The 26,984-nt window shown below is 46.1% G+C and overlaps 1 protein-coding gene across 2 annotated transcripts in view; it reads left to right on the top strand.

The window, feature by feature from the left end:
- The first annotated feature begins 421 nt into the window (after nucleotides 1-421).
- The window catches only part of RHBDL3 (rhomboid like 3), a 60,951-nt gene continuing 34,388 nt past the window's right edge, over nucleotides 422-26,984 (top strand). For both annotated transcript variants that reach the window (XM_015645997.2, XM_033518681.1), the window contains exons 1-2: nucleotides 422-550; nucleotides 4,070-4,093. In XM_015645997.2, the coding sequence (XP_015501483.1) occupies nucleotides 431-550; nucleotides 4,070-4,093 (144 nt within the window). In that variant the 5' untranslated portion in view covers nucleotides 422-430. The remainder of the gene's footprint in view (nucleotides 551-4,069; nucleotides 4,094-26,984) is intronic.

Below are 26,984 nucleotides of genomic sequence, written 5' to 3'. Positions count from 1 at the left end.
AGGGGCCACCCGGCGCTGCTCCCCGCGCCGCTGCCCAGCCCGCATCCTTGGACGTGCCGCAGCTCCGGGCTCTGCCTCCGAGAGCCCCCGGGGCTCCCCCCGCGCCGGGAAGGGCGGACCCCCGTCCCCGGGCGATGGCTCGGGGGAGGCGCCGGCCGTGCCCGGGCCGGGGGCACCGCCCGGCCGCAGGGGCGGGAGGCGGGGAGGGGTCACTGCCCCGGCCGGAGCACGGCCGCCGGGATGCCGCCCGCCGGCGCTGCCCGCGCTAATTGGATGTTCAGTGGATGGAGGATTTCCTCCCCTCCCGGCTGCGGGAGTCATGAAGGCAGGCTCGGCTGCGCTTGAAAGTTTGCCAAGCAGCAGCTAGGTTTAATTTCTTTAAGGATCTGGGGAGAAGGGGGGCGGGGGCTGGAGGGGACCGTTTCCAAGCATGGGAGACAGGCTGCCGGAGCCTCACGCCAGCTCTTCCCCTGCTGTGGCTGCCAGCTCGGAGGCGGAAGAAATCGAGGTGCTGGACTCCGAGGATGTCCTACCTATGGCCGCAGAGGATGTAAGTTTCCTTTGCGCGGTATCTTCTCCCCTCTCCCCTGGGCCGGGATAATCGGCTCAAGCTATTCATAGCTGAAGCCCGGGATGGGCACAGGAGCGGGGCCGGTGACCCTGCGGGACGAGGGAAAGCCGCCGTCCCCGCCGCCCTCCCGCCGCCCTACGCGCCTCCCGCCGCTGGGTGTCTGCGGGCTCCAGCAGCCGCCGGGCTGGCTCCGTCCCCGGGGCAGCAGCTCCCGTCCCTCCAAGCTCCGGCGGCCCGGACAGGCTCCCGGTTCGCTGGGTGCCCGCGTCCGGTGGGGAGATGCCGGCGGGTGATGGATGGCCGGGCAGGGGCAGCGGACTGCGCACGGACGCGACTCCGGAGCCAGGACAGAGGCTGACACCTTGGCTCGAGGGGCTGCCAGGGGACAGAGAGCTTCTCCAGAGTCACAGCCACCCGGAGGGTGACAGATGTGAAACGCTCCTGCTTTCGGGAGCTGCTCCCTCTTCCAGCCCCCGATCAACAAACAGACGAGTAAGTTTTCTCCTCGGCTCGACAGGGCTGATGGCTTCTCTCCACCCTCCGAGCTCTGATGGCACGTGAGGGTGGGATAACTTAGCACCGGCTCTCTGCTCACCCAGCCCAAAAGGACGCGAAGGGGTCCTGCACACTCCAGATCTGCTCCTGCCGTGCTGAACGGCAGTGCCTGCAGAGCTGAGGCAGTTGTTCTGCATCTGCCGGACCCGGAGGCAGGAGCTCGCCGTGCACCTGTCTGGGAGGGAGTGAACGTGAGAGATCCTGCATTCCTGGTGCATCCCAGGACTGCTCACAGCTCTCCTTCCCAGCAAACTCGGCTGGGATGAGGACTGCAAAGTGTTTGCTCAGTCTGCAGCGGTAGGTGCAGAGTCTGTTCCAGCCTGTCAGACATAAAGCAGAGATACTAAACGTGTTTCTGAAGCGGGCTCTGGCTCGGGTATTGTACCACTATAAAAGGGACACTTGGGAGCTAAACCTCCAGCAGTGGCGCATCCCCTTGGCCCTCTCTACCTTTTTGATGGTGCTGAAGGAAGCTGCCCAGGAATGCTGAGGGACAGAGCCTGCTCTTCACCCCCCAGCCTTTCCTTCTGAATCACCTAGAATTCGTTTGCTGTTGAATTTTCCTCCCAGAGGGTAGCAGAGGAAGTGCAGTTGCTTGCTAGAGCTGCATTCCCCAGTCTATGTTCCTGAGCACAGTGCAGTCAGGAGGGAGCGTGTGATGCAGTTTGACCTCTGCTACAACACTGCCAGACAGTCCTAAGAAGAAATGCCTGACTCAGGGGCGTGTGTAGCTTTGACTTAGAAAGGGTGGTTTTCCAGGAGCTTTTACAGTCCAGGTTTTCAAACCCCAGTGCTTTCTTATATCAGACTGTGACCTTTTCTTCTCTTACAAATTTTGTGCTTGTCTGGATGGTCCTACAAGAAAGATTTCCTGTTGTGATACACGTGGGTCCCTTGGAGTTGCTCCAGCCTCTACGCAAATGCAGCCATTAGCAATTCAGTTCTGCCAGGGGGCCCCAGGAGATGCTGAAATGCTGAGTGCCTGGCAGGATTGGGCTCCTGGGACAGGAGCTGTCCCTGATGAAATCTAGATTCTCATCCCAGTTCTGCTGCTGCCTTGCTGTTTGACCTTGAGGTAGGACAGCTTGGATCAGATCCAGCTTACAATGTCTTGCCATTACTTGCATTGTTATTTGACTCTGGTACCTTGTTTTCTATAATCAACAAAACTAAAGCCAGCAGCTGCACTGGTTATGGGAAGCTGTTGAGACCTGGCAATAGATGATGTGACAGAAGCCTGAGGTATCATGTATCATCTACAAGTCAGAAAAGCAGGAAGTGGTATAAATGCCCTCCTTCTACTCTGCCAAGATTTCCTGCTGAAACAAGCAGGATAGAGAGCATCATCTCTGAAAATTTCAACTGCTCTGTGCTACTCTGTGCCCCCTGAGACCTAACTGGGGCTTGATTTTGTGTTGTTGCTATTACATCTAAAAGCCTGATGGAAGCTCTCTGGCTTGGCCAGCAAGAACTGACACAGGGTCAATTCTTCATGTGTTATTAACCACAAAAAATACAACATAGTGGAGGTTTGGCTGTCACAGCCTTGACAGTGTATAACAGCTCAGCTGTGATGTCATTGTAGCTCTCAGAGCAGCATTCCATAAAGCCAGGATTCAGGCAGTCCCAAAGTGTTCAGTTTAAAGTGCTGGGCTGATTTATGATGATAAATGGGAACTTATAAATGGAAAGAGACATGGAGAGGAGGCAAGCCAACAACTTAACAAAAAAAGGAATTCAGTGGCCTGATACTCCACTGTCTCTCCACTCAATTCTGCTTTAGATTTGTCTACCATGTGAAAGGAAATGTTCTTCAAGGACTAGATAAGACTCTCACCAGATTTCTGCTTTGCTAATAACACTGTGAAGAGATTAGCTTCTAGGAGTCTGATAGTTGTTGTTTTACTCAATTTGTTTTTTTCTGGGAAGGTGAATGAGGCACAAAAAAGATGTGGTGCTGAACAGTACTTCAGACAATGGAGCTGGAAATGTGCACATGTGCAAAAGTTTCTGGGGATCCTAAGCCAGTAGTTATCCCAGTGCTGCCCCACTGTCTGTTGCTGTCTTCTCAACTGGCCCCTAAATCGAGGATAGATGAGATCCTTAAACAATTCATTAGGAATTTCTTCTGTTTCATTGGACAGCGAGGCAGCAAGTCTGGGTCAGGGAGGTGAGCTGACATCAGTTGCTCTCCAAAGTATAAATCAGAGCCGGTTTCCAGCTTATTTTTTCTGTTTCCAAGTGACAAGGACTTGTGTAGTGTTCACATGGTTGTGAACATTGAAGTGGAGCTTCCTCCTATGCAGCATTTTTAAGGCAGATCTGATAGAACAAAATATGTGGGGTAAATCCTTGGAGTGGACTCTCTCCAGCCTTCCACCCTCCCACCTTGTGCAAGAGGAATTACTTGTTTTTCAGATGTGGACATGTGAGGTTCAGAGAACTGATGGGTTATCAAAAAACCTTTGCAGAAAGCCAGAGTCAGGAGCAGGCAGTAGACCGGGCTCTGACAACACAGCAAAGCAATTGATGGGTCAGTGTTGGGCCACAGAATCTCAGAAAGTGATCTGGCCAAACATTGCTAATTCATCCCTTCCCTCAATATACACAGAGCTTTCTTGATCTCTGTGAGTAAAAAACCCTTTTTTCCTTGCTTGCCTGCAATAGAGAAAGTGGGAGAAAACAGATATAACACATGAATGTTTTGAGTTCATCCTAATTTGGATTTGTAAATGAAAACTGTTCTCCCTGTGTTTGGTAGATTCCCCTGCCTCCTCCTCCGGAAGGGTAGGTGATTCTGGGATGAAGAAGGATGTTGGAAATGGCATTAAATCATTTGGTTATTTCTCTGTTAGAATGTACTTCCACAGTTTACTGCATGTTTAATGTCGTTGCTCTTATGCCTTCTTTTTATTCTTTTTCCTCCCTTATGCTGCCTCTCAGCACTGGAAAGCCCTATTTGATCAGGTATGTGAACTACTGATATATTCTCTCTGTCTTGTGAGCAAATAGCCTAACCTCTGGTTAATTTCCTCTGTACTGGCTTTCCCCTGCATTTAAAATACAGCCTAGGAGTAATGTGCTGCATGTTCCCAGTTCCCAGGATGCTGGTGTGCAAGTCATAATTATCACGGCTGTTTTGGGCCTTTCTCTCAGTTCCTCTTCGGAGTAGGCAGGGACAGCAGTGAGCCCATCCCTGGCGGCACAGGGGCTGAGCCAAGGTGCTGCAGGAGGTGCTCTGCTGCCAGTTGTGCTGTCCTTGCTTGTGGATTAAAGGATCTTCTATTCTTTCAGGCAAGCAGACTAAGACCTGTAAAACCAGCACTGTGTTCTTTGAAATGGCTCCCCAGCTACTAAACTGACTTCTGCAGGGTTACATCATCCAGGCAGGATCTGCTGCTTTAAACTTGCATAGGATAAGCAAAGAATCTGCTTCTATACCAAAGGCTGTGGTTCTGTCAGATAAATGCCTTGGGTCTGATCTGTAGCTGGCTGAAGTCAGCACAGCTCTGAAGAACTTTGAACTATAGCTGCTGAGATTTTGGGTTGTGGGTTCTAGTTTGTAAATTATGCTTTTAGCTGCTTTAACTGACACGTTTGCTTTGTGGTATCCCCTCCATCTGCTGGATTGCAAGGTGTAGCAGCTATAAACAGAGAAATTTTTCTAGGGTTGATTTGCTTCTAAACTGCAGCACTCTCTTGATGTCATAAACTTTTGCGCTGTTGTGCGTGCATGTAAATGTCACCTTCTGTAAGGGAGCTTGCTCTGACGCTGGCATCATCCCGGCAATAAAGTTCGGATGGGATTTCATCCCTGCTTTATGAGGCAATAATCTTGCCTCTGTGTCTGGCTGAACTACAAAGCCAAAAGCTGTGGCGCAGCCTGCAAAAGGATGTCCTTGGTACCCTGGGGGTCCTGTTATCATTCAGCTATTAACCGGGGCTGCCTGTTCTGATGAGAGCTCATTTATACCCAGTTAGCCGTGACCAACTGCTAATCCACGTGTCTGGACTGCAGCAAGTTGGCTGTGGTACAGTCAGCTGGCAGTTGGGAGCTGGGTATTGTGATTGTTGATCACACCTAAATGGTGTGGTGTGTTTGAATTCACTGGGGCTCAGAGGGGATGCTGCCACTGAAAAGGTAGATGCAAAATAAATTGCTTGTGGTCTGGGCTGAATGTTTTTTCCAGCCACTTTAAATGCTCCTGTCTCCAGCACTGGCCCTTATTTGGAGTCTTATTCTACAAGCATCCTTTGAAGTCATTGAGTCCTTGTGGGACGGGGCTGTTGGCTGTTAGCTACCTCAGGCTCAAAGAGAGGAATCTGTAATTTCCCATTGGACTTACTTGAATAGTAGATGGGATTTTTTTCCCTTTTTTTTTTTTTTTTTTTTCCCTTTTTAAGGGAAGGGAGAGTTTGACTGTTGGATGTACAGAACATTAGCCCAGTAACAATGGAACAGGCTGTAAAGGCAAAACTTCAATAATTAGTTATGCTTCAATTAGAGCTGCAGTTGAATTTTAAACTTTGTCTGTAAGGCTTTATTATCAAAGAGAATGCAACCTGTGACAAACTACACTTAAGTCCTGAATAAATCAATAATGTTCTTGTTGCCTGTGGGCAAAGCTGACGTCTTTCTGAAGCATTATACCAGCAAAGCAATGCAATTAGTCCTGCAGTGAATTGCAAGATGCTGTTTGTCATGGAACAAGGTTGCTATTTCCCAGCAGCAGTGTGCCAGGAGGAGAGGGGAACACTTTGTTTAGCTCTGATTTGCATCCATGTGAAACACGAGGACAGTATTAATAACTAGAGAAAGCTTGTGTGTTGGCACTGGGAACAGTTACAGCTCTCCCTGGGCATCAGGACCTGGCTGGGTGTGTACTCAGAGTGGAAATGGGTAGCCCAGGGTGCACCTGCATTTGTGACACATGGGCTGGGACTGGGAACCACCCTCTCAGTTGAGACACCTGGACCTCTGCTCTCACCACCTCCCAGGAGAGGAAAAAGAAGGCTCTGGAGAAAGTGTAAAGAGTGGCTGGGAATTTACAGGCTGGTATTCTGCAAGTGACTTGTTGCTGTCATATACTCCATCATCCCAGAAAGCTGAGAAGGAGAGGTCAGTGCACAAACACACAGCCTTTGAGAAGGGAAAGAAATTACTATTAATGCTCTCTTATTTGTTTGTTTTTTCTCTGAGGAGATATTTTAAAAACTTTTATTTAAGTTTACTGACAAAAAAAACACCAGGTTTCTGTTTGGACATACAAAATTTAAGGGGTTTGTTTTTTTTATGATCACGTCCCCCCCCCCCCCTCCAGCTTAAATTAAAAATTCAAAACTTCTTGATGGAAAAATTGCTGCTCAGCCATAAAGCAGTGCTTTTTGCTTGGTTATTTTAGGAGAGAGGACTGACTGACCATGTTTTCTGGAGGAATTTTTTATTTGTTTTGATCCAGCCCTAATCTGTCACACCGGATACTGTCAGTGACTCAAGCCAAGATTTTCAGCCACTTGCAGATTGATTCATTTAATAAGTAAAGGAACTTAAATTAGTCAAAAAGTTAGACCCAGAACTGCTTCCTATGCTTTGAGGTTCAAAGAAGCCCCTCCCAGGACAAAATCCTGACTACACTGAAGCAACTACCAAAATTCCTCCTGGATTTAGTGGGCTCAGCACTTCACCCAAGAGTTTGGGAACAGGCAGACCCACAGCTCTTCAGTGCTGCAGCCAGACAGTTACAGTTCAGCTGCTGCCTCATACTGTGCTTGCAAGATGTGGTTTTTATTACAAGGCCATGGCCCTCGGGCAGCTCTAACTCACTTTTATATGGGAACTTTTATAGGGATTCATACATTTATTTATTGTGCTCATAAACACCCTCCACCCCCACACACACATTAGCTCTGCATCTGCTGCCTTCTACAGAGCCTTCACCATTGCTGTGTGCTCTGTGCTGTCTCCATGAAGAATCTGAGCTCTGAGCAGAGCAAGCTCTCTCCATCCCTCTGCAATCACTTGGGTTTTTCTTCATTTGTTCTTCAGTGGCCAAAGCCCCATTTTTTTGTTAATCTTCTGGTAAGGTTGAAAATGCAACAATCCCAGGAGTAGCTGCTGACAATTTCATGCTTCTCTGTGCTAATAAGATCCGTTAATTGCCTTGCACTCAGACATGAGAACATCTCCCAGTCCTTGCTGAAGTCAAATTGCCTGATGGTTGGAGAGTGAGTCTGCAGATGAGTGTCCTGAGGGGAAGTTCCTGCTTTTCTATGTCCTCTCTAGGCCTCGGGTGCAGTTCTTTGCCTCCATGTCCCCAGTGCCCCTGCTTTGGCAATGATTGCAGCTCATTGGTGTTACACAGCCTGTGGCTGGGTTGGTTGAAAGGGGCTATCAAGGACAACAGTGGGTTTTTTTGGGACAAGCCTGCCTTTCTGAAGGTGACTTTTAACCTTTTTAGATGCCAAGAGCTTGTATCATCTTCTCTGTTTCCCCATCCCCGTGGCTGCTGAGATTTTGAGGGTGAATTAGCATTATCAGCCCTCATCACAGAGTTTGAACTTCTCACCCATACCCTGGTTTGTAGTCATGACAACAAACTTGTCTTAAATAGACTCAGACAAAACTCTCCAAAAAGACCCTCTTCACTAGCTCAACACCTTGATCCTATTGCTTGTCAATCCAGGCTGTGTTTTTGTTGCAGCTGCTTTAGAAATCCTAGATTCCTCCCTGAGACTTGTGTGTGGGTGTGATGGCAACAGATGAACAGAGTTTATGGGGAATGCAGAGAGATGCCAAGTTACCCAGTCTGTGTAGGCAGCTAATGGAAAACTTGAGCTCAGAAACAAGGCTGTAGAGATAGACATGCACTTGCCAGGAAGAGTTCATTTGCTGACACTACCAGCAGTAGGTGCAGCTGAACCTGCTCCACCACGGTCTCATAAAACATTAAAATATGCTTTAAAAGATGCTGACTTTGCAGCTGCCTTAAATCCAGGGCTAGTTCCTGCACAACTGAAATTGTAGAGCAATCCATAAAATTGGGGCAGCTATTATCATGGCCGGTGGTAACTGAGGAAGGGAATTATTTTGAACTTAATGATCTTTTATGTTAACGGTCCCTTTTCTCTGGGTAGCCTTTGGTGCAGGCAGGCAGAGCTAGTTCCCACACTGCAAAAGAAATTCCAGTTTATTTACTGGGGCACTGTTGAGCTAAACATGACCTTTCACTCTGAAAAATTTCCCTGCCTATTGTTACTGGCAAACCCCTGCTAGCTGTGACTGCAAGACCTCTCCAGGCAGGTTTCACTGAGCTCTAGGCAGTGGTTTGTGGCTTGAGATTTCATCTCTTTCTCTAGAAAGCAACTTGTGTCTCACTGCTGGTTTGTTGGATTACTGGGAACAGGTGGAGCAAAAATTGTAATGTAAAGAATAGGAAATTATGGCAGTGATAGCAGCAGTATAGGTAGGGGGGGTTGAGCCCAGAATTGTATGTAATCTCCAAGTCCTTGCCTGAATTTTGGACTACTGCTGCCTTTTTAGTGTTCTTTGGGACATCTGTCCACATTTAAATTGGAGTGGTGCTGCAGATAGGAGGCTGTGGTGCAATTAGGAAATAGTCATCAACTTGTTACTTCATCTGCTGAGGTGACTGGGGAATCAGAGGTGCTGGTGGGAAGACTGTCCATGGTAATAACAGATTAGCATCCAGGCCCCAAACCAACATCTGCCTTGTCTGCCATATCAGATGCTTCTGAGAGTGTGACAAGAAATGTGTCGCCTTCTCCCCCATCCGCCAAGCTGTGCATTGTAAAAGGGAGAGATATTTTAAAATCTACGAGGGTCTCTTGGCAATGCACAGAGGGGTTCTGCATCTGCCCCACGCCTTGAAGCCTAATCTCATTTACAGTTGTCAGCGTGGGCTGCTGGAGGAGATGAAAGGCAAAGGACAAGGAGGGAGAACAGATTAGTCTTGAGCAGAGGGCACCGGGAGTGCACCTGCCTCTGCCCCACTACCTTGAGGAGGGGCAGCAGGAGCAGCTGGGCATGTGTCATCTGCTGCTCTTTGAGGCACCCAGCCATGGAGCACACGATTAATGACTCAAGGGGCTGGGCTTTTGTGAGTGATAAAGCCCTGGGATTTAGGCTGGGCTCTCAGGCCTTTTCTCTGAGCAACACCATCATTTTACATTTCTCAAGTGGCGTTGTGGTCACAGCGAGCTGCTGTCTGTGGCCACAATGCTTCCCTTTCTCCTCTCTCCCCAAACTGGGCTGACCTTTGTCATGCAGCATTAACCCTTTGACTCCTCCACTTTGGGTTATGGTATTGGGAAAAAAAAATAATCCCTTCAAATTCATTGCCCTGTGGATAGCCTTGAAGGGAAGAAGGCGCTGGTAGGAGAGGATCTGTTTTTGCTGATGCTCTCTGGATTATCAATTCCTTACTGCCTTCAGCCAAAGGCTTTTTTGAATACAGCCTGGGAAAGGGGAGGGGAATTTATCCTTCCCTCAGCCAAGGAGGGAAACTTAGGCATTGACCATCAAATATATGTCCAAGAGACTATTCCCTATGCAGAATCATGTCTTTTACCATGCCTGGATTAGCCTGTGTCTATCCCCAGTGCTGTTACGGTGGATGGCAATCTCCCAGCACTTCAAGGCTTATACCCAAATTTGGCTTTTAGCCACAATACCCTGGATTGATGGCTCAGCATGAAAAAGCCACATGGAGGTCATTAATGATCTTCCCATCCCTTGCAAGATGAACAGCAAAAATGTCCCAGGTTCCTCCTTAATCTTCTAATACCTCTGTACATGGAGCACCAGCCAGCCCTTACACTGAATGTGGATCTCTGAGATTGTATTTACACCTTCCCTACAGTGTGAAAGGTTTGTAATCAGCTACCCCATTTCTCCCTTCCCTGGCTATCTGGACACTCCTCTCTCCAATCCCACCAGCCTGTACACAGACTGTTGACTTTGACTAGTGCAAAAAGTTGGGAGTACAAGCCATCAATAAGAACCAGATATTGGCAGCATAGAAAACACAGCACTCTTAAGCTTGTGCCAGTAAAAGCAGGCATCTCCTGAAATGTTTAAAGGAGTCATAACAAGCACACCCAAAAACACATGGAGGCTGAGTCAGTCTTACACAGCTCATGAGATACTGGCAGCTTGATGCCTCTAGATTTGTAAAAAGTCTCAGGAGGCTTCCTACTCATTACACATTTGTGTACCTTCCACGTCTGAGCCTAGAAACCTGCACTTTGGAGTGAAGTGTCCAAGAGGGATGTTGAGCTGTGTCCAGAGCTGTGTGTCTCTGCTGCTTCCTGATCCCAGCTGCAGTGTGGGGCTTTGGAATCTCCACTCTGCCATTTCAGCTAAATGTGCGAGATGGGATTTAGGCACATAGATCCTTGCTAGTGCATTGTTCTCAAATCCTGTCTTGCACATAGAAAATCACTGAAGCAAAAAAACATTTAAGCCTGCATGTTTAGAAAGAAAGGGGAGAAAAAGCCATAAACACAGAGTGGATTGATGCTGTTTTGCAAATCAGCTGGTGCATTGTACTCTGTGGCTGTGTGCTGTCATGACAGAGAAGGAGTAGAGATCATCTTGTCTCCAGAGGAACAAGCCAGCTGCTAAGCGAGTGGAAACTGTTTGGAGGTGCTTTTCTACACCATTATTACTTACGCCTGTAACATTTACAGGACTTTTAAAGTTACTCTCTACCAGACCTGAAAAACAAATATTTCTCCTCTACAGTAGGAAGTATGATGTTCCCATTGCTTGCTGGTATTTGCAGTCATTGCAAAAGTACTGGGGCACATTTGCAAATTAAATGCAGCAGTGGGAGTGTTTGAGTTTGACAGCAGCCAAGGAAGCTGTGATCTCTTTCTGCCTCCTCACTAGGTGTTGTACTATATGTTGGTCTGAAATCAGTTAAGTACCAACAGACCATGAGACAAAGTTGATGGGATTCAGCTGATGGGCTGTTTTCCTGCTCCATTATATATACAGGCTCCTGAGGAAAGCTGATCGCTGAATGGCCTGGATTTTTGTGTGATTCAAGCCTTGTTGTGTTTGTCTGTTCAAGCTGTAGCACTTCTTTCCCTCTCCCAGTCTCCTGAGTGTGGCATCAACCCCAATTTGGCTGCTCAGGGTAACAAAGGAAATATTCTGTTCACTAGAGGCAATTTCTTGGTGAAAAGTGTAGTGAAAGTCCTGAATGTTTGTGATCCCTCTGAGCCTCACTTGGACCTTGAATTCTTTCAGCTTTAAAACTCCACACTAGCAAGACACAGAGAATTTATGTGTTCTTAGTGTCCATTCCTGTTGCTTAGGAGCAGCTATCTGCAGTGACCTGGTGTTGTTGGTGAAAAGACTAACGATGTATGAAACTGATGTTTAGCAAGCAAGATCGATCTTATCCCTAGGAACTGTTCTTCATGTTTGATACTTGACATACTTTGTAAATAGCAAATGCTCTGGAGTCTCCTGGATTGCATGAGGGAAAGATGAATGAGCTGAAGGCAGAGCTGTTAGTGACTATCATCAAACCTCTGGTCTGATGCACTTCTTCAGGGCAGTGTTCTTTGAGGAAACATCTCTGCCTCAGTGATACTCCACAAACAGGTACCAGTGATGATGGAGTCCCTGGTTGGTGTAGCATACTTATTTGTGGTGTATAATGGTAGTGGAAGTGTTTGTTGCTGGCAGCCTGCAGCCAGTGAGATGTAGCCTTGCTTGCCTCTTGGCAGAGAAAGAATCAATAATATAGAATGTGAAAAACCAAAAGTGTCACATAAACTATTGGAGGACCTGATCCTGAATGCTCTGACTTGGTTTAGCAAAGCATTTGAAAACAAGTGTGCCAGTTGTCCTGGATTATTTATGTGTCTGACATAAACTGTGTGTTTTGCAGGGGTTGGTATCAGAATGGGGTGTGCCCTAAGGAATTTAGAGAGCAAAGTCGGGTTTTAGATCTGCCCCTCAGCTCTAAGATAGAGCCAGATGCTTGTCTTCCTGCCACTCCTCTCACGTTTACCCTCACACTGAGAAATAATGGGGATTAGAATTTGAGCATCTTTTGTCACTGCAGGCAGTGGCCTCCATGGAATGATGTTGGTTTTTAGCCTTGTCTTTTGCCCTGGGGAAGAAAATCAAAGTATTTATTGTGGTTACTTCTTCTGTTTGAAGTGCTGCCTCTTCCCTCATCTACTCCCTCTTGGCTGCTGGTAGAGGAGTTGCTTTTGCACAGTCCTGCTATCACTGGATTTCTGTCTCTGTCAGAGAGAGAGGAGTCAACAGGGAGGACACAAACATTATTCCTTTGTATGTCCTCTGACAATAGTATTTAGGTCTTGGGGAAATGTTTCTTTTTGCATGTATTTGTGCATTTAGGCAGCCCTTTTGGGGCAAACTGCTGTGGAGAGCATGGGAGATGGTCCTGCTGCTGCTGCTGCTGCTTGCTCTTGGTCCTTGGTTTCTGAGTCGTGCCTGGAGACCATGGCTGGAAGAATAACTTCCTTCTAACCTAAATAAAGTCTGAAGAATTTTTATTAAGGTGTAAATTTGCTTTATCACACTTGGACTTGCCAGCCCTGGGAACTGTTTGGGCAGGTCTTGTGCATATGCATGCAGAATGTACCTTTGACATGTTAAATATTCTGATGTTGTGTCCTCTAGGGCTTAGTGAACCAAAGTCCCCTTCAACAAGACCAGTGCTCAGGACGGCTTGTCCCAGGGTAGTGATAGACAAAATTCCTCCCAGAGAATTGTTTTAATGTATCTGAAACAGTGTTTTCCATCTTTATTCCCCCTGTGCTCCATGAGCTGAGAGCTGCCATTGTTGCATTGATTTATGGGATCTTTTAATGTTGGTACTGGTGACCAAGAAGAGCCAGAAAGTAATTTGCCAGGTGCTGGTTTATGACCTTAGTGAATGGACCTGAAAAGCACAGTAAGAATTTTCTGGGCCTTATGTAGTTCCAGATGACAGGGAGCTCCAAACTGTTATTTGTCCATGTGGAGTAATAAAACTGTGAAAACTAATTAACTTTTGTGTCTACTGCAAAACAAACAAGATCATGCAAAAATACTCCACACTTGCAAGCAACAGTGAGTTTATGGGTTTATAAGCCTGTTTTAATGACCAAGCATGTAGTGCAATGTGTGAAGTGTGTTCCTTTTGCTGATTTCCAAAGCTATCAGAGTATAACAAGCTTTACCAAGCACAGAGGCTCTGAATACCAGCTTGGGATAATGTCTCCTTCATCCTTATTAATTATGTAGTGGATGTGTGGGTGGAGGTTTGACACAAAGCTGCATTGGATGGTTTCCTGTAGTCTAAATCGGCCTGAATTACATTGAGCTGCTGCAGTTCATTCAAGGAAAGATTCTGTCTGCAATGTGAGTACTGTAGTCTTTCTGAGGTCATTCTCTGCTTGTCACATGTAGGTGAATGAGCTCTTTCTCAGTGGGAACACCAAGGAGTTTTTCTGATGTTAGCAGACCAAGAGTCAGCCCTGCTCAGGACCTGTCTCCTGTGGTGGGGATGCTCTGTGTGTGCCAGCTGTGATGTTGACATCAGAGCAGAGTTGTTTCCGAGTGCCCTGGTGTTGTGTTCCTCACCGGTGGCAAGGCACTTACCAACATTGTATAGACGATCCAGCCTCTGTCATCTGACACCGGTTCAGAGGGAGGGAATGACTGGCTGTTCCTCTCCCTTAATCAAATTACTAAGGTAAAACTCCTGCGGTCCCCTCACTCCTGCATTACTCAGTAGCCCCTAATACTGGATGTTTAACTCTGTGTTGTTAGGCTCAAATCTGCTGATTCCTGTTGTCCTTTCCTAGGATCTATCAGTTTAGCCAAGATACTTGTCATGATTGTTGATACGGGAGCAGGTATTTGGAATTTGAAAGAGAAATCATCTTAAAAGCAGGAAAACAGTGATGTGACAAGATTTTTAAAATTATTTCTTCTTTTTCTAAAAAATGTGCTCAAGTTGTCATGATACTCAGTACTGGAGCACCAGGCAGCATGGGTCTATCCCAGCTTTAGTTTTCTCCACACAGTATTATTGCAGAGGTATTGTTAACTAACCTAAAATAAATGTGTGTGCATACTTACTCCTATAGAATTCTGGTTTTCACCCATCAAATCAAGTCCCTGTGGATTTTCATCTCCCTCCCAGATCTGGCAGACAGTGAAAAAGGGAGCTATATTTAATCTGAAATGTTCTGTATTTTGAGTCCAGAGTATGAAAATGTAGCTTTACTCCTGACAAGTTTCATGGATTATTGCTATAAAGCTTCACACCTAAATAGGAAGGATAAAACTTCCTTCAGGAAGGGCAGAATTTCTCATTTTGTGAGTTACAGATTTTAGTTCTTTTGAGAAACTGAAAAGCAGTGTCAGTCACTGTTCTCATATCAAAGAATTTACCAAGGAGGAACGGTTTATCAGAGGAGACAGACAAAAGTCTTGTGTGGTAGAGTGATATCAAAATACCCAATTCCCTTCTAGAGGAGAAGATGACAGTCACCAGATTGGGAATCATTTGCTTGAAACAATATTTCTGGCAACCAGAGAGATTGGCATCATTGTCAGAATGGTGCTTACAAACATTTCATCATCTTCTTGCTGTCACTACTGTTCTGTCTTTCCACTGGAGTGCCTGCTCCATCTGTCCTCCTGAAAGGCTGGCATGTATTGTCCAGGAGAGAAGATGATTTTCTGGTCCAAATGCAGTCCCTGCCCAGCAGAAATGGATATAGAAAGTTTCCTCCTTTCCCCACTGAATGCACCCCTGTGCACCTGAGTCCTGTCTGATGGGTCCAAGGGGAGGTCACTCTGCAGAGCAGGTCCATCCTTCCATGCTGAGTGTCCTGCACCCAGGGGTGTGGTGATGGGATTGCAAGCTGTTACCAGGGTGCAGATGCTGGTCTCAGCAGTAAGGGCTGAGGCTGGTGGCTTCTTTCTGCTCTAAAGAGAGGGAGAGAGGCAGAGCAGATCAGACTGTACAGGAAGGCTTGAGTTGGGGAAAAGCAGAGTGCCCAGTTTTGCCCATGTCAGCACTAAACTGACACTGGTGGAGCTGCTTCAGTGCAAAGGCCAGCTTTTGTTTCTGGCTCCCAGTGCTGAAGGGGCTGTTTGTGACAGTCCAGGTGGTCTTTGTGCTGGTGCCCCACCAACTGGGACAGCCCTCACCTGTGACACACAGAGTTACAGCTAATGAAACACAAGGTAAGTAGAGTTCCCTGCAGTAATATGGTCAGAACTTTTCCTTGCTGAGTAAATTTCCACCCTGGTTTCCACCTGGCAGCATGTGGTAGGCACAGCCCTGGTCTTTGCTGTAAAGTGTATCTAACAGAGCCCATCAGTCACAGCATCCTGCACCTGATAAGGCTTAGGGGGACAGCCAAACTCTGAGCCCAGCAGCTCTCCCATGGGGCTGCCCTGCAATGTGCTCCTCTCTTTTCTGCCTGATAGAGCAGAAAAGGGAGGAGCAGCAGTTGTCTCCCAGGGCTGGCCGGGTCATTGGTGTTTCTGCTTGGCCATCCTCTTGCTGGTGTTGCTCACCAGATATGTCACTAAACAGCAGCAGAGAGAGACCCAGTGGCTCAGATCTGATTAACCTCTACATCTTTATCCTGTGTCTTAATTGGATTAGCTGCAGGGGGGTGGTTTTTCTCTTGTTCCTGATTTTTTCTTAAACAGGTACTTATCACTATGCCATCTGATGGGAGCAACAAGTTTGAGTAGCAAGACCTGTGAATAAACAAGCAGTGTTAGCTTCTTCCCCACTACTCAACTAACAGCTCCTGCTCTTCCTTTCTAAAATACGGCTGTAGCTGATGCTTGTGAGATGGCTTTGAGTAAACCCTGCAATCCGATCTCTTGGGAGGTGTGGGCTTTGCCTAACAGCCTGAACCCAGAGTCCCTGATTGGTAACTGCAGTTCTGCCACTTTTGGGAAAGATTTCTGCTCAGTAAATGTTCAAAGCAGTATTAACTTTCCATGTTCAGTTTCTTTCATCTTTTGTCTGAGCTTTTTAGTTTCCTTCAGAGCCTGATTCTTCTGCACCTCAGGGTTTTTGCATATATCACCACAGTGGCTGTGGGTTGCAGGGAATTGGCCTTATTCAGCACTGCAATAGCCTTTCCTCTTCCAGGACTTCAAAGCTTGTTCTCTAGTATCAGTTGATTTAGTTTCATAGGTGGGAAAATGGAATAAGGAGATCATTGAGTATATTCTGCTATGATGGAGTACAAATCCTTAAAAGTAGCCTAAATAATCCTAAAAAAAATACCAAAAAAAGGTAATTTGATTATGGGATCGCCCCTAATTCCTCAAGGTGTTCTCTGCCTGTGTGGTGCCTCTAAACTGGTTCTCCAAAAAAGGAGAACCAGTTTAGAGGAGTCTTTCCCCCATGTCCATTCTTCAGCCTGCAGCACCCAATTTCCTTCTCAAGAAGCTTAAAATAGAAGGCTCTTTCCTTGCCATAGCTGTAATTGGTTCTGGACTGGGCACTGGAGAGGTAATGGAGGGGGTACAGGCTGCTGAGAAGTTCTCTCTTACATCTGTTTCTCGACAGCGGTGTACAAGGAGTGAATTGTAGGTGAGATATCAGGCCACAATTCTGTTCCAGGAGGAATAATAGATGTACCAGAAACAGGCTGGCTGTTACAAGATCAAAAGTGCTGTTACATTAAAGCTGGTAATACTGCCTGGCTTGGCAAAAGCCTGACAAAATGTTCCAGGGTTTTAATGTATATTCAGATAAACTATCTTCCACAGTGAGGCTCAGGCCTTTGAATCTAGTCCATGTACAAGAGCAAGGGGTTTAGTGACTTGGTAAGAAGGTAGCTCCAAGGAATTTCCTTTGTACAGGGCTCGAATGTAATTAATTTGTGAGCACTGTGTGCAGCACAGTTACACTCTCACAACAGAGTTCAGTGCTTTTTGGCACCTGGGGTGCCTTTGCAGGGTGTGTGGTTGTCAGGAACGGGCTCTGCTGCTGCTCCTAAAGAAAACATGATCATTAAGTTGAGTTATAATGGACATTAGTTTCCTTTTCCAGATTTAATGCATTCATGTATTTAATGTCCACTGGCCCTTTGGCAGCTCACAGACTGGATATGTAAATTGGTAGCTGTGAAGGATGACTGATCTGTTAATAGGTGGAATTTGATGCTCATAAAATGAATGCATTTAATGTTGCACGGCAATGGTTTGCTTGAAATTTTAAGTCTCCTGAAGATCTCTTACTTGGAATTCTGTGGCTCTGGCTCTATTTGTTACAAAAAGCAATACAAATTGAGAGGCCCTGTGGTTTCTGAGGGCTGGCTGTTCTGTTGTCTGTGAGTAACACTTCAACTTTTTCGGTATCAAATATTATTCTAAGGAAGCTGTGAAAGTGGGAAATGCAATAATATCTGAAAACAAAACACTGCAGTCAAATTCATGATGTCCACAGAAATAGCTGTCTTTGGAGATCTGCTCAGATACTATTTTTCAGGAAAAGACAAGTTTTAGTAGATAATTTTTCATTATTAGGCTTTCATTGAGGGATACAGAGGACTAGAAAGATTTGGTGGGTCATTAAAATAAGTACAAATCTGCCACTGTGGGGTTTTAAACACAAAATGAAATCCTGGCCTCTCAGAAGGGGCCTCGCTTGCTTCCTTTGGGCCCCACACTAATTTCATTGCTGGTTTCAGAAGGGTAAGGATTTCCACTGATTTTAATTTTACAATGTTTCTTTTAGTGTGCAGACATTGAAATATGTAATTTCTTTTGCTTAGGGTTTCATTAAAGGAAGCTGTACCCCCCTTTCATGGCAGAGCATTTGTGTGATAAATTGCGTTTTACAAACACATGAAGTGGTGATGATCCCTCAGATATTGCAAAGCTACACTCTGAAAACATTGGTGCTTTTTGTATTTCTCTTTATCACTGTGAGAAAAATACTTCAACTTTTCATTATTTCAACAAGCCTGGGCTGAAGGGACAGTAGCAAATACGCAGGGAGAATATTGTGATTTGCACCACAAAGTTGTGCCAAGGTGAAAGGAATATACGGGCTCAAATGATCCCTTCTCCTGAGGCTTTTATGATTTATTTTAATATTTTCTAAGGTGAAATGCTAGATCCAAGCCTTGCTACCAGCCAACATCTTTCATGTCAGGCAAAAAACCTTTTACTTGTGTCTTCCTTGGCCACCACCCCTCCAGGTACCTTCAAGTACTTGTGATTTCAGCATGGAAGAGTTTGGCTGTGAAAGTCTAGCACTGCTGTCATAATGTGCTGCTCTGTGGGTCCTGCATCCACCTCTGCCTGGTCTGTTCTCCAGGGATGTGTGCCAGGGTTAGACTGAACAGTGTGTCAGTTTTGCAGCCTGAGGAAATGACCGTGGTTTGCTGTGTTTCTGAGAAGGCTGTTGAAAAAGCCGGATTTGTTGTGTGGGCAGTAGGAATAGAACCAGGGTGAAGTACCAGTGTGGAGTGGCTGAGTGTGTGGGTGGCACACATCCATGGCATTTCTTTCTCTCACTGTGGCATTTGAAAAAAACAGAGGCAAGCAGGGATGCATGGTTATGATGTCTTGGCTCTGAAGCTGGCTAGTTGTGATTGCAGGGATCTGCAGCCTTCTCTGGGTTAGTATAAACACATCTTTCAACTTGTAAGAAATCTGCTGTGTTTCCTTGAAGGATGTCAGTGAGTGTGTAGGCAAACCTCAGCTGCTTTTCTTGTGGAGGGTTGGTCTCCCAAATAAGATTGTCTTGAGTCTTTTCTCAAGCCCATGAATTCAGTGGCAGCTGAAGGTATTTGGCAGCTTTGGGTCCCAGTGACTCCTCGGGGCTGCAGAAGGCAGCATTGCACTGTGGACAGGTCACTGTAACCACCAGCTCTGCCACTGAGCTCTGGTGTCCCTGAGCTCTGGCTGCTGTTGCTTGTGCTGCCTGAGCTCACAGCCCTGCACACAGCTCATGGGACTCAAGGGGGAAGGAACAGGGAAATGTGGAGGGCTGAAAATAACCTCAAGAAATTTTTCACCTTCCCCATCAGCCCCCCACCACAGATCAAAGTTATCTAGAATGTTCCTTAGCGTAGGGAGGGATTCTCACTTCAGCTTGTCTGAGACCAGGACCACAAGGCCTGGGAAGAGTGAATTGAGAAGCCACTCACCAGGATCTGCTTCTTCTGGTGACACCAGGTGGCAGTTTTTGAAACAATTTTTACTTTAGCTGCCTCCAAACTCTGTAGAGTTGAGAACTGGAGCAAGCAATACTGGTCATTTAAAATGGCCATATAATTTTAATTGACATAATAAAGACTGATGTGTAATATATATTTTTTCAAGCAATAAAATCGGGCAGGAATTAATCTCAGCTAAGCAACGAAGTTGTACTTCCTTACTTGCTACAATTAACATTTTTCTATGCAGTGAGATTTTCTAGCATAGAAATGCTGAGAGTAGAGGGTGATGGCCACAGGCTTGCTTTCTAGCTGGCCCAAGCATTCTGATGTGTAGTGCTTTACTAAGGGCTAACCAAAACTAAAAGTCCTGTCTGAATCTCCTGTCCAGCTCCTCTGAGTCAGTGTGATGAGCAGAGCCTGGTTATATCTGTTCTCCATCTGCCCCTTCCTCCATCATCTTCACTATCATTAATTGTTAATGTCCTGCCTGAGAGACTGTCTCTTAGCACAGTGCTGATAGGATCTTTCCATGGAGGATTGAGGCTGGAGTGGATTGGCAGGAGACAGTATCCTTGCTGTGGGAAGTTTGCCAGATGTGTGCAAGTTTGGTGCTGCTGCTCTTCCAGTTACTCCAGTTCATACCTGGATATGGGCAAGGGTCAGTGTCAGCTCCATGACCTCTGACCAGTTCATTGGGCCAGATGTGGTCTGCTCTGGGTTTGGGAGGGGCCTCTTGAACCCAGTTGCTGCACATGGCCTTCGAGGAGACTGTCTGTTTATATCAGCTGCACCATCCCATGCAGGTGATTTCACACCTGGTCAGGTGTGGACCACTGTGTGGTCACAGGGATTTAATCTAGGCAGTGATAATTCTAACAGAGTAGTAGAGTGCTGGCAGGGGGAGTTGAGATGTCATTTCTTACCATGTCATGCTCCCTAGGTGGTTAATGTGTCTGTAAATCACACAAGTGCTTTCCTGTGGCTTTGCTTTCTGCTACTGCTTCAGCTGCCAGGATTTCATGGGCCACAGATCTCAGCTTTTGTCACAAGTGCAACCTCCTTGCCCTGTAAAGGTACTTGGTATGCGTTTCCAGTGCCCTGAAGCATAGCTGAGGGCCCTGCTAAACTCACTGAATGCAGGCTCTGAGAGATTATATTTAATTTTGTTTTATCAGGTTTGCTTTCTGTTGGAGTCTGTATTTTTTCCTGTGTCTGTGCAGGGAGCATGGGAGTATCTCATGGCATTTCAGAAGGTTAGGAGTTTCCCCTTACCTGGTTAGTCTCCTAGTCTGCTCCTGGGAAGCCCTTGGAAACCCTTATTGCTCTTTCGCAAAGGTGATAATGTGTCCTGCAGTAACCAGAAGGTATCTGTTACCTTGCAAGGGCAGCCTGGGACCTGCAGGCACAACTGCTGCTGGCTGTCGGTAGCACAGGTGATGACTCTCTTTTTCCATATTCAGGACAGACTGGCAGAAACTTTCTGTGCTTTGAAGCCATCACATCAGGGAGGGTTTCTACAGCTACAGCAGTTGCAAAACAGTTTTCTCCCAGTCTAGAGGGAAACCTTTGAATCGAATTCATCTCAGACTCTAAGTCTTAAAGATAGCCAAGTAAAAACAGCAAAGTTTGCACCAAAGGGCTCAAGTTTGTTGGCCTTTTGAAGGGGATGTCAAAAGATGTTCACAGTGTTTAGAAGCATTGTTGGATTTATTTATTTATTTTTGTATGAAAATTTCACTGGCTGGTATTTCCATTTCCCTTTTAAGCCATTTGAGATTACATTTCTTTTGTTTCTTTCTATTAAAACTATTTTTATCCCGGTTCATGGGACTGTACAAGTAGAAATAAAAACTGCTTGGTATTTCTTTTCCCATCCTATCTGTTCTTCATCCCCAGCTCCTTTCAGCTCCCCCCAGCTCTCCCCCCTTCCCTCCCCAGCTTGCCTTGAAGGGCTGGGAAAGCCAGAACAGGCGCATTATGTTGCCTGTGTGATTGTTGTGGGGTTGTGTTTGTGTGGGGAAGGTCACGAGACAAAAAGACCACCAGGCAGGGGTGGGTGGGGGGTGTTCAGTCCCTTTCCATTCAGACCTTTTGGCAATGGGTGGGAAGAGTCTTGTTTGCATGACAGGATTTCAGGGGGCCATTGCTTTTTGTTTAGGTTTCTTCCACTGCTGCTGCAATGGGCCCTGGAGGGCTACAACAAAAGTAGATCTTATATTATGAGATTCATGGGGCTGAGGCAAAGCTGTCACTGCAGGGATGACTGAGCCTGACCAGCCACTGTGCTCTTGCAGCCTGGCGATTGTCAGCAATTGCTCTGGCTGGGGTGCCATGTCCAGTCGTGGCTCTGGTGGGAGCTCTGACTCTTGTGAGCTGAGATCCTTAGTGGGATGAATGTTCTGGAAGTGTTCTGTCTGTGGAATGAGGGCTAGAATGCAGAGGGACAGCTCCACGGACCTGCCACAGTGGCTATGCTTCCTGGAGTATTTCTGAGACTTGCAGCAAGTGACTTTTATTTGCAGCATCTGCTTCTTTTCTTGCTATCAGGTCGACATTTTTGGAAGCATTCTTGTGTTTAAACAGCACTTACTTCTTCATCATCCCGTGAGAAGCAGAGCTGCAGGTCTCCCCTCACCCCATCCTTAGAAAGCAGCTCTGTCTGTATTTGCCACTGATGTGCACAAAGGCAAACATTGTCAGGGACTCATTGTAACTGTCCCAATTACCCTGATTTCATTTGCATAAGAAGATTGACCAGCCTGTGGTAGTGGCACTGCCTTGGCTGTCCGATATGGGACACTGTCATTTGGGAAGCAGGAAAAAACTGGAATACCCAGGCTGGATATGGGATGGAATAGAGGACGGCTGTTTTGGTCCCTACCAGCAAGAGTGCTACAGCAGCACTTCCTGGAAGGAGGATAACTTGTCAGATCTCAGGCACTGCAAGTGCCTGACCATGCCTGATTGAGATGTAAGAGCTGCCAGCTTCCCAAAGATGCAGATTCCAAGTACCTCAGGTGCCTGAGCATCTGTCTGTGCCATACAAGTAAATCCTTCCCCTGTATAGTGTGTACATGTGTATTTATCAATTGTTTTGTCAGTAGCTCAAATTGACTCTGCTCAAATACTCAAATGCTTCTAGACTAAGCAATGACCAGCCATGTCATGTCACTTCCCTCAGGCACATGTAACTCTCCTCCTTGTGTTTGGATTTTTTCCAGAAAGGTAGCTGTTCCTGCAGGCAGGCACTAAAGCAAGAGGAAAGCAGCTGGAATGGAGCAGAAGTCAGGAAGCAGGCTGAAATGGTATGATCTCTTGACCCAAAGCAATAGTTAGTGCTGGTAGGACTTGCTTGCACTGCATCAGCTGCACAGTTCTCTCTCCTCTTACTGGATTGAGAATGATTCATATTTTCTCTCCCTTCCCCCAAATGCTTCATGTAATGTGATCTCCCTGTGCCCAAGCTGGCAGATGGAAACCCAAAACTCTCTTCTGTTTGCAGTAATGGCTCTTCATGGGCTCAACTGGCCTGTGAAGCTGCAATGTTCAAGCTTGTGAGCTTTGGCAGAGCAGCCTTTCTGTCCCCCTTCCCCCGCTCTGTGTGTGCCTGCACACACCCACATCCATGTCTTCATCTCCCTGCTGCTTCAAGGAGAAACTCTCATTCTTGGACATTTTTCCTTGTTGCTTGTGGTTATCACCAAGCTTAATGTGCTTCATGGACATGCTTTGACCTTTACTCCATCTTACTCCATCCTTCAAAATCCCCCCCCTAGTATTTGGCAATTTTAAATTTTTATTAGTTAGTTATTAGGTAGCAATACAGTAGTGTGTCATGGAGTGTGTCATACAGGAAGCTCAGCTACAGTAGTATTTTAAGCCTCTTGCATCCTTGGGTGAGTAACTTTGTCTCTGCAAATTACTTTGGTGATTTGTAATTTGGTAATTACTTGGGTGAATTACTTTGCCTGTTTCCCAGTTCAAAAGTGGAACTCTTTGTGAAGTGAATCATAAAGAGCACAAATTACCATTTTTCAAAATGTACTATGTCTTAGAGACCTGATTGCTAACAGCCAGATCCCAAGTCTCTGTTCTCATATTTTTGGACCTTTCTGAGAGGGATTGATGATCCAGCCTGGATTTCTGAGGAATTCCTTTGTTCTTTCTTTGGCAGGACATGGAGCAGGGAAAGAAATCCTTATGTGTTTTCTCTGATGAGATGCTGCTTGTGCTCTGATTCCAGGACATTCATATTTTTTGCCTGAAATGACCCACATTGGTATTGTTATGTTTGTTTGGTGAAAGAAACATCAAAAAAGAAAGGGGCAGAACAGATTTTCAAGTTGGGGCACAGATGGGCCCCTCATGGTTCCTCTAGCAACCCTTTAAAAGTATGTTTGACTTCCCTGATGTGTTGAAAAGGCAGAGTAGGGTCAAGTCTTCTGTTTAAATTTGGGTTCTTTCCATTGTGTTTGTTTTTGCAGAGTGTCCTACCTTCTACTGCATTTCTGTGACCTCTCATTTTAACTTACGTGTTAGTGGGGTCTATTTATGAGCAAGCAAAACATGTGCTCCAGACACTGAATTAGGTTTTAAAAGGTTGTTCCTAACAAATATGAAGTGAAATACTATGATTTAAGGCCTTTCACTATCCCTTTTAAGCTGAGTCACTGTGTCTTTTGCTTTGCATTGGGAAAATGGCTTTGACACATGTTCACACAGGGGCATCTAGGAGAAAACAGAGACACTGACCACCCAAAAAAGGATGGGAGGGCATCCAGTTTTCAGCTCTGCCAGTGAGGTTCAAGTAATAAGGTGCCCTTTGAAAATGCTTTGTTTCCCCAGCTGTGCAAAGGGAAGAGGTGGATGAATAATAATACAGAGAGTTTTGCTTGAAATTCACCAAAAGGCGGGGAAAACACTGCTTTTTTCTTTTCAAGCAAAATATTTAATTTCATTTGAGCCGAACCATCTGGGCACTCTGAATAGGAATGTAAATGACAGTTTTTAAGGAAATGTTTTGAAAATGGCAATGTCCAGTGCTTTGGCTTTTTAGAATCTGAAGGAACTTCTAAACAATCAATATTCAAATCTAAGGCAAATTCTCAGCAAAGTCTTGGCATGACTGAAATGTCAGAAGATCTCTTTGCTTGAAAAAGTTTTGTTTTGAAAAAATATATCCTTGCCTTGTAAGTGGGACAAAAGCCCTGCAAATAAACAATATCATGCATATAAACTGCATCTTGTCCCGCCCTTGGAGGAGTGTTACACTTGCATCTCTTCGGCTGCTGCTTGTAATTATCCTGGTGCTTTATCCTATTGGCTGTTTCCATGTCACTGGTTCAGTTTTACTACAGCTCCCTTTGATGGGGCAGTCTGACCTTTGGTGGCTGCTGTTTGATTTGCTGTGGGTTCATGAGAATTTGTTGGCTGGGAGCAAAGGAGGTTCCCAATAGTGGAGGGATTATACAGGGACAGACGATGGTAGCACTGTCTGCTCGAGGCAGTTTTTCTGCTCCTGGATTAAAGTTCATGCTGTGTTACTTGTCTGTCTCTCTAAGGCCTTGTCAAGTCCATGTGGGAAGCTGTTCTGTCTGCACTATTTCACTTTGTGCTGCTCAGCTTTCTCCCTGCCTCATTTCTACTCCCTCTTTCCCCTTCCATTCAAGCGGCATCTTTCAGTCTTCCCCATTCAAGGTCTGTCTTTGCTCTCTGCCCTGTGTAAAAGTTCCATGCCCTCCCTACCATTCATCACCTCTTGCTCATTCACCTCCCTGCTTTCCTTTCTCCATTCATCTGGGCTTCCCCTCAGCCAGTCTGGGCTGCCCTCTCCCCCTGCCCCTTCCTCAGTCCTCCTTTTGTGTCTTTGCACTCCCTTCTCTGTGGCCATCCAAAGCTCAGCAGTCTGCAGTGTACTCTGTGAGGATTCTCTTCTAGAAACTGGCCCCAGCTGATGAGCAAATTAATCCTCAGTGGAAGCCTGGTGTGTCTGTTTCAGGTGGATTTATCTCTCTAGTTACCCTGTAGATGTGAAGAGTTCTTTCCCCCCTCACTTCCTGGAGATGCAGCATGATGCATGAACAGGAAGAGTATTACAATTTCCTGACCTTCCTCTTCAGTTTGGTCTTTCTATCTCTCCCTTCTGGCTTGTTTCCCCTTTGTTTGCAGCAGTTGCAGTTCTCAGGTGACTCTTTGGGAGGTTGTTTGGATTTCCTCATTCCTGAGGAACATAACATGAATTCTCTTAATTATACTGGCTCTGTAATTATGGTTGTTGCCTGTGTCTTCTCTGCTTCCTTCTTTTAAATCATCTACTTGGAGGCTATATCTGTTTTGTCAAGCTATCTCTGCACTCCAATATGTGTTTTATGTGTTCCCCAGGAAACAGAGCTTATGAATTGTATTAGCCAGGGCTTGCTGTTTCTGGGTCTCAATGCAGCCACGACCCTATGCTTGTGATGCAAACACAAGAAATATAGACCACAGTCTCTGCCAAAAATTTCCCAGCTTGCTGAGCACCTGGTCCCCTGCAGTTCCCACAGTGCCAGCAGTGTGCAGACATCACCCCATCATATTGAAGGAGCAGGTCTCTGCTGGAGTGTGGCAGGAAAACAAAGTGGGAGGTCTGTTGGCTGGTGGGTGCCCATGGTAGGCTTCAGCTTTGAATGGTTAAACTGCATTCAAGCCGGTCTGGTCAAATAAAAAGGGAGTATTAGAGCTTGGGAAGAGTGGGTAGGCTTGGAGGAAGCAGGTGCTCTGAAAGCTTGTGTGTGCCCTGTGCCTGTGGGAAATCTGATCAGCTCAGTAAAGGAGGCAGAAATGAGGTGGAAACAGGCAAGGAGAGGGGGTCTGTGTCTGTGTGTGTGCAGGTTCAACTGACAGGACAAGCTCTCTTTTTGTGGGAGGCTGTGAAATGACCATCCACTGCTGTCTCATGAGGCTAAAAAGGAGCCCCTGATACAGTCTGGTGGGACTCCCAGATTCCGTCCCAAAGACCCAGGCTCTGGAAGGTCTTGTCAATTCTCTGAGAAGGACTCTTTCCCCTGATAACTGTCTCAAAGTGGGATTTCAAATCCTACTGTGGTTTGTTGTCAGGCTGGTGAGTGTGTAAAAGAGATTCCCCATTTATTGTGCTTGTGCCCTACAGAGACATTGAACCTGGCAGGGCACAATTAGCCCCAGGCCAGCCCTGCATCTTGTCAGCTGCAGGCAGAAGTCTCTGCTCCAGCAAGGCTTGGATTGGGAACTCTGCTCAAATAGCACTTCTTCCTATGAATTGAGTTGCATTCCTGTTGAGGAGTTTTAGTCTTTGATTTGCTTTAAAATGTCAGATGCCTTTTCTTTCTGGTTGAAAACTTAAGGCAGAGAGAACTCGGGAAACACCGTCCCTTGTATCCAGTAAGAGCATATAGGAATCCAAAATGCAGCTTGATTTTTCTGATTTGTGGTTTTGCAACTTTGGCATTTGGACAAATCTCTTCTACTCTTAAACCAAAGCATATTTGACATAGCAGACACTGGTGAAGTGCAAACACTGCAGAAATTACTATTGCAGTTCAATGCAGGGAACCTGCAGTCTGGGTGTCATCCAGGAATGATTTGGATAGATCACCTAAGAAACAATGCAAACCACCACAGCTTCCAGCAGTCTGGC

Source organism: Parus major, chromosome 18 (assembly GCF_001522545.3).
Source record: "Parus major isolate Abel chromosome 18, Parus_major1.1, whole genome shotgun sequence".
Classification (NCBI taxonomy): domain Eukaryota; kingdom Metazoa; phylum Chordata; class Aves; order Passeriformes; family Paridae; genus Parus; species Parus major.
This window is presented reverse-complemented; position numbering and strand designations above follow the sequence as displayed.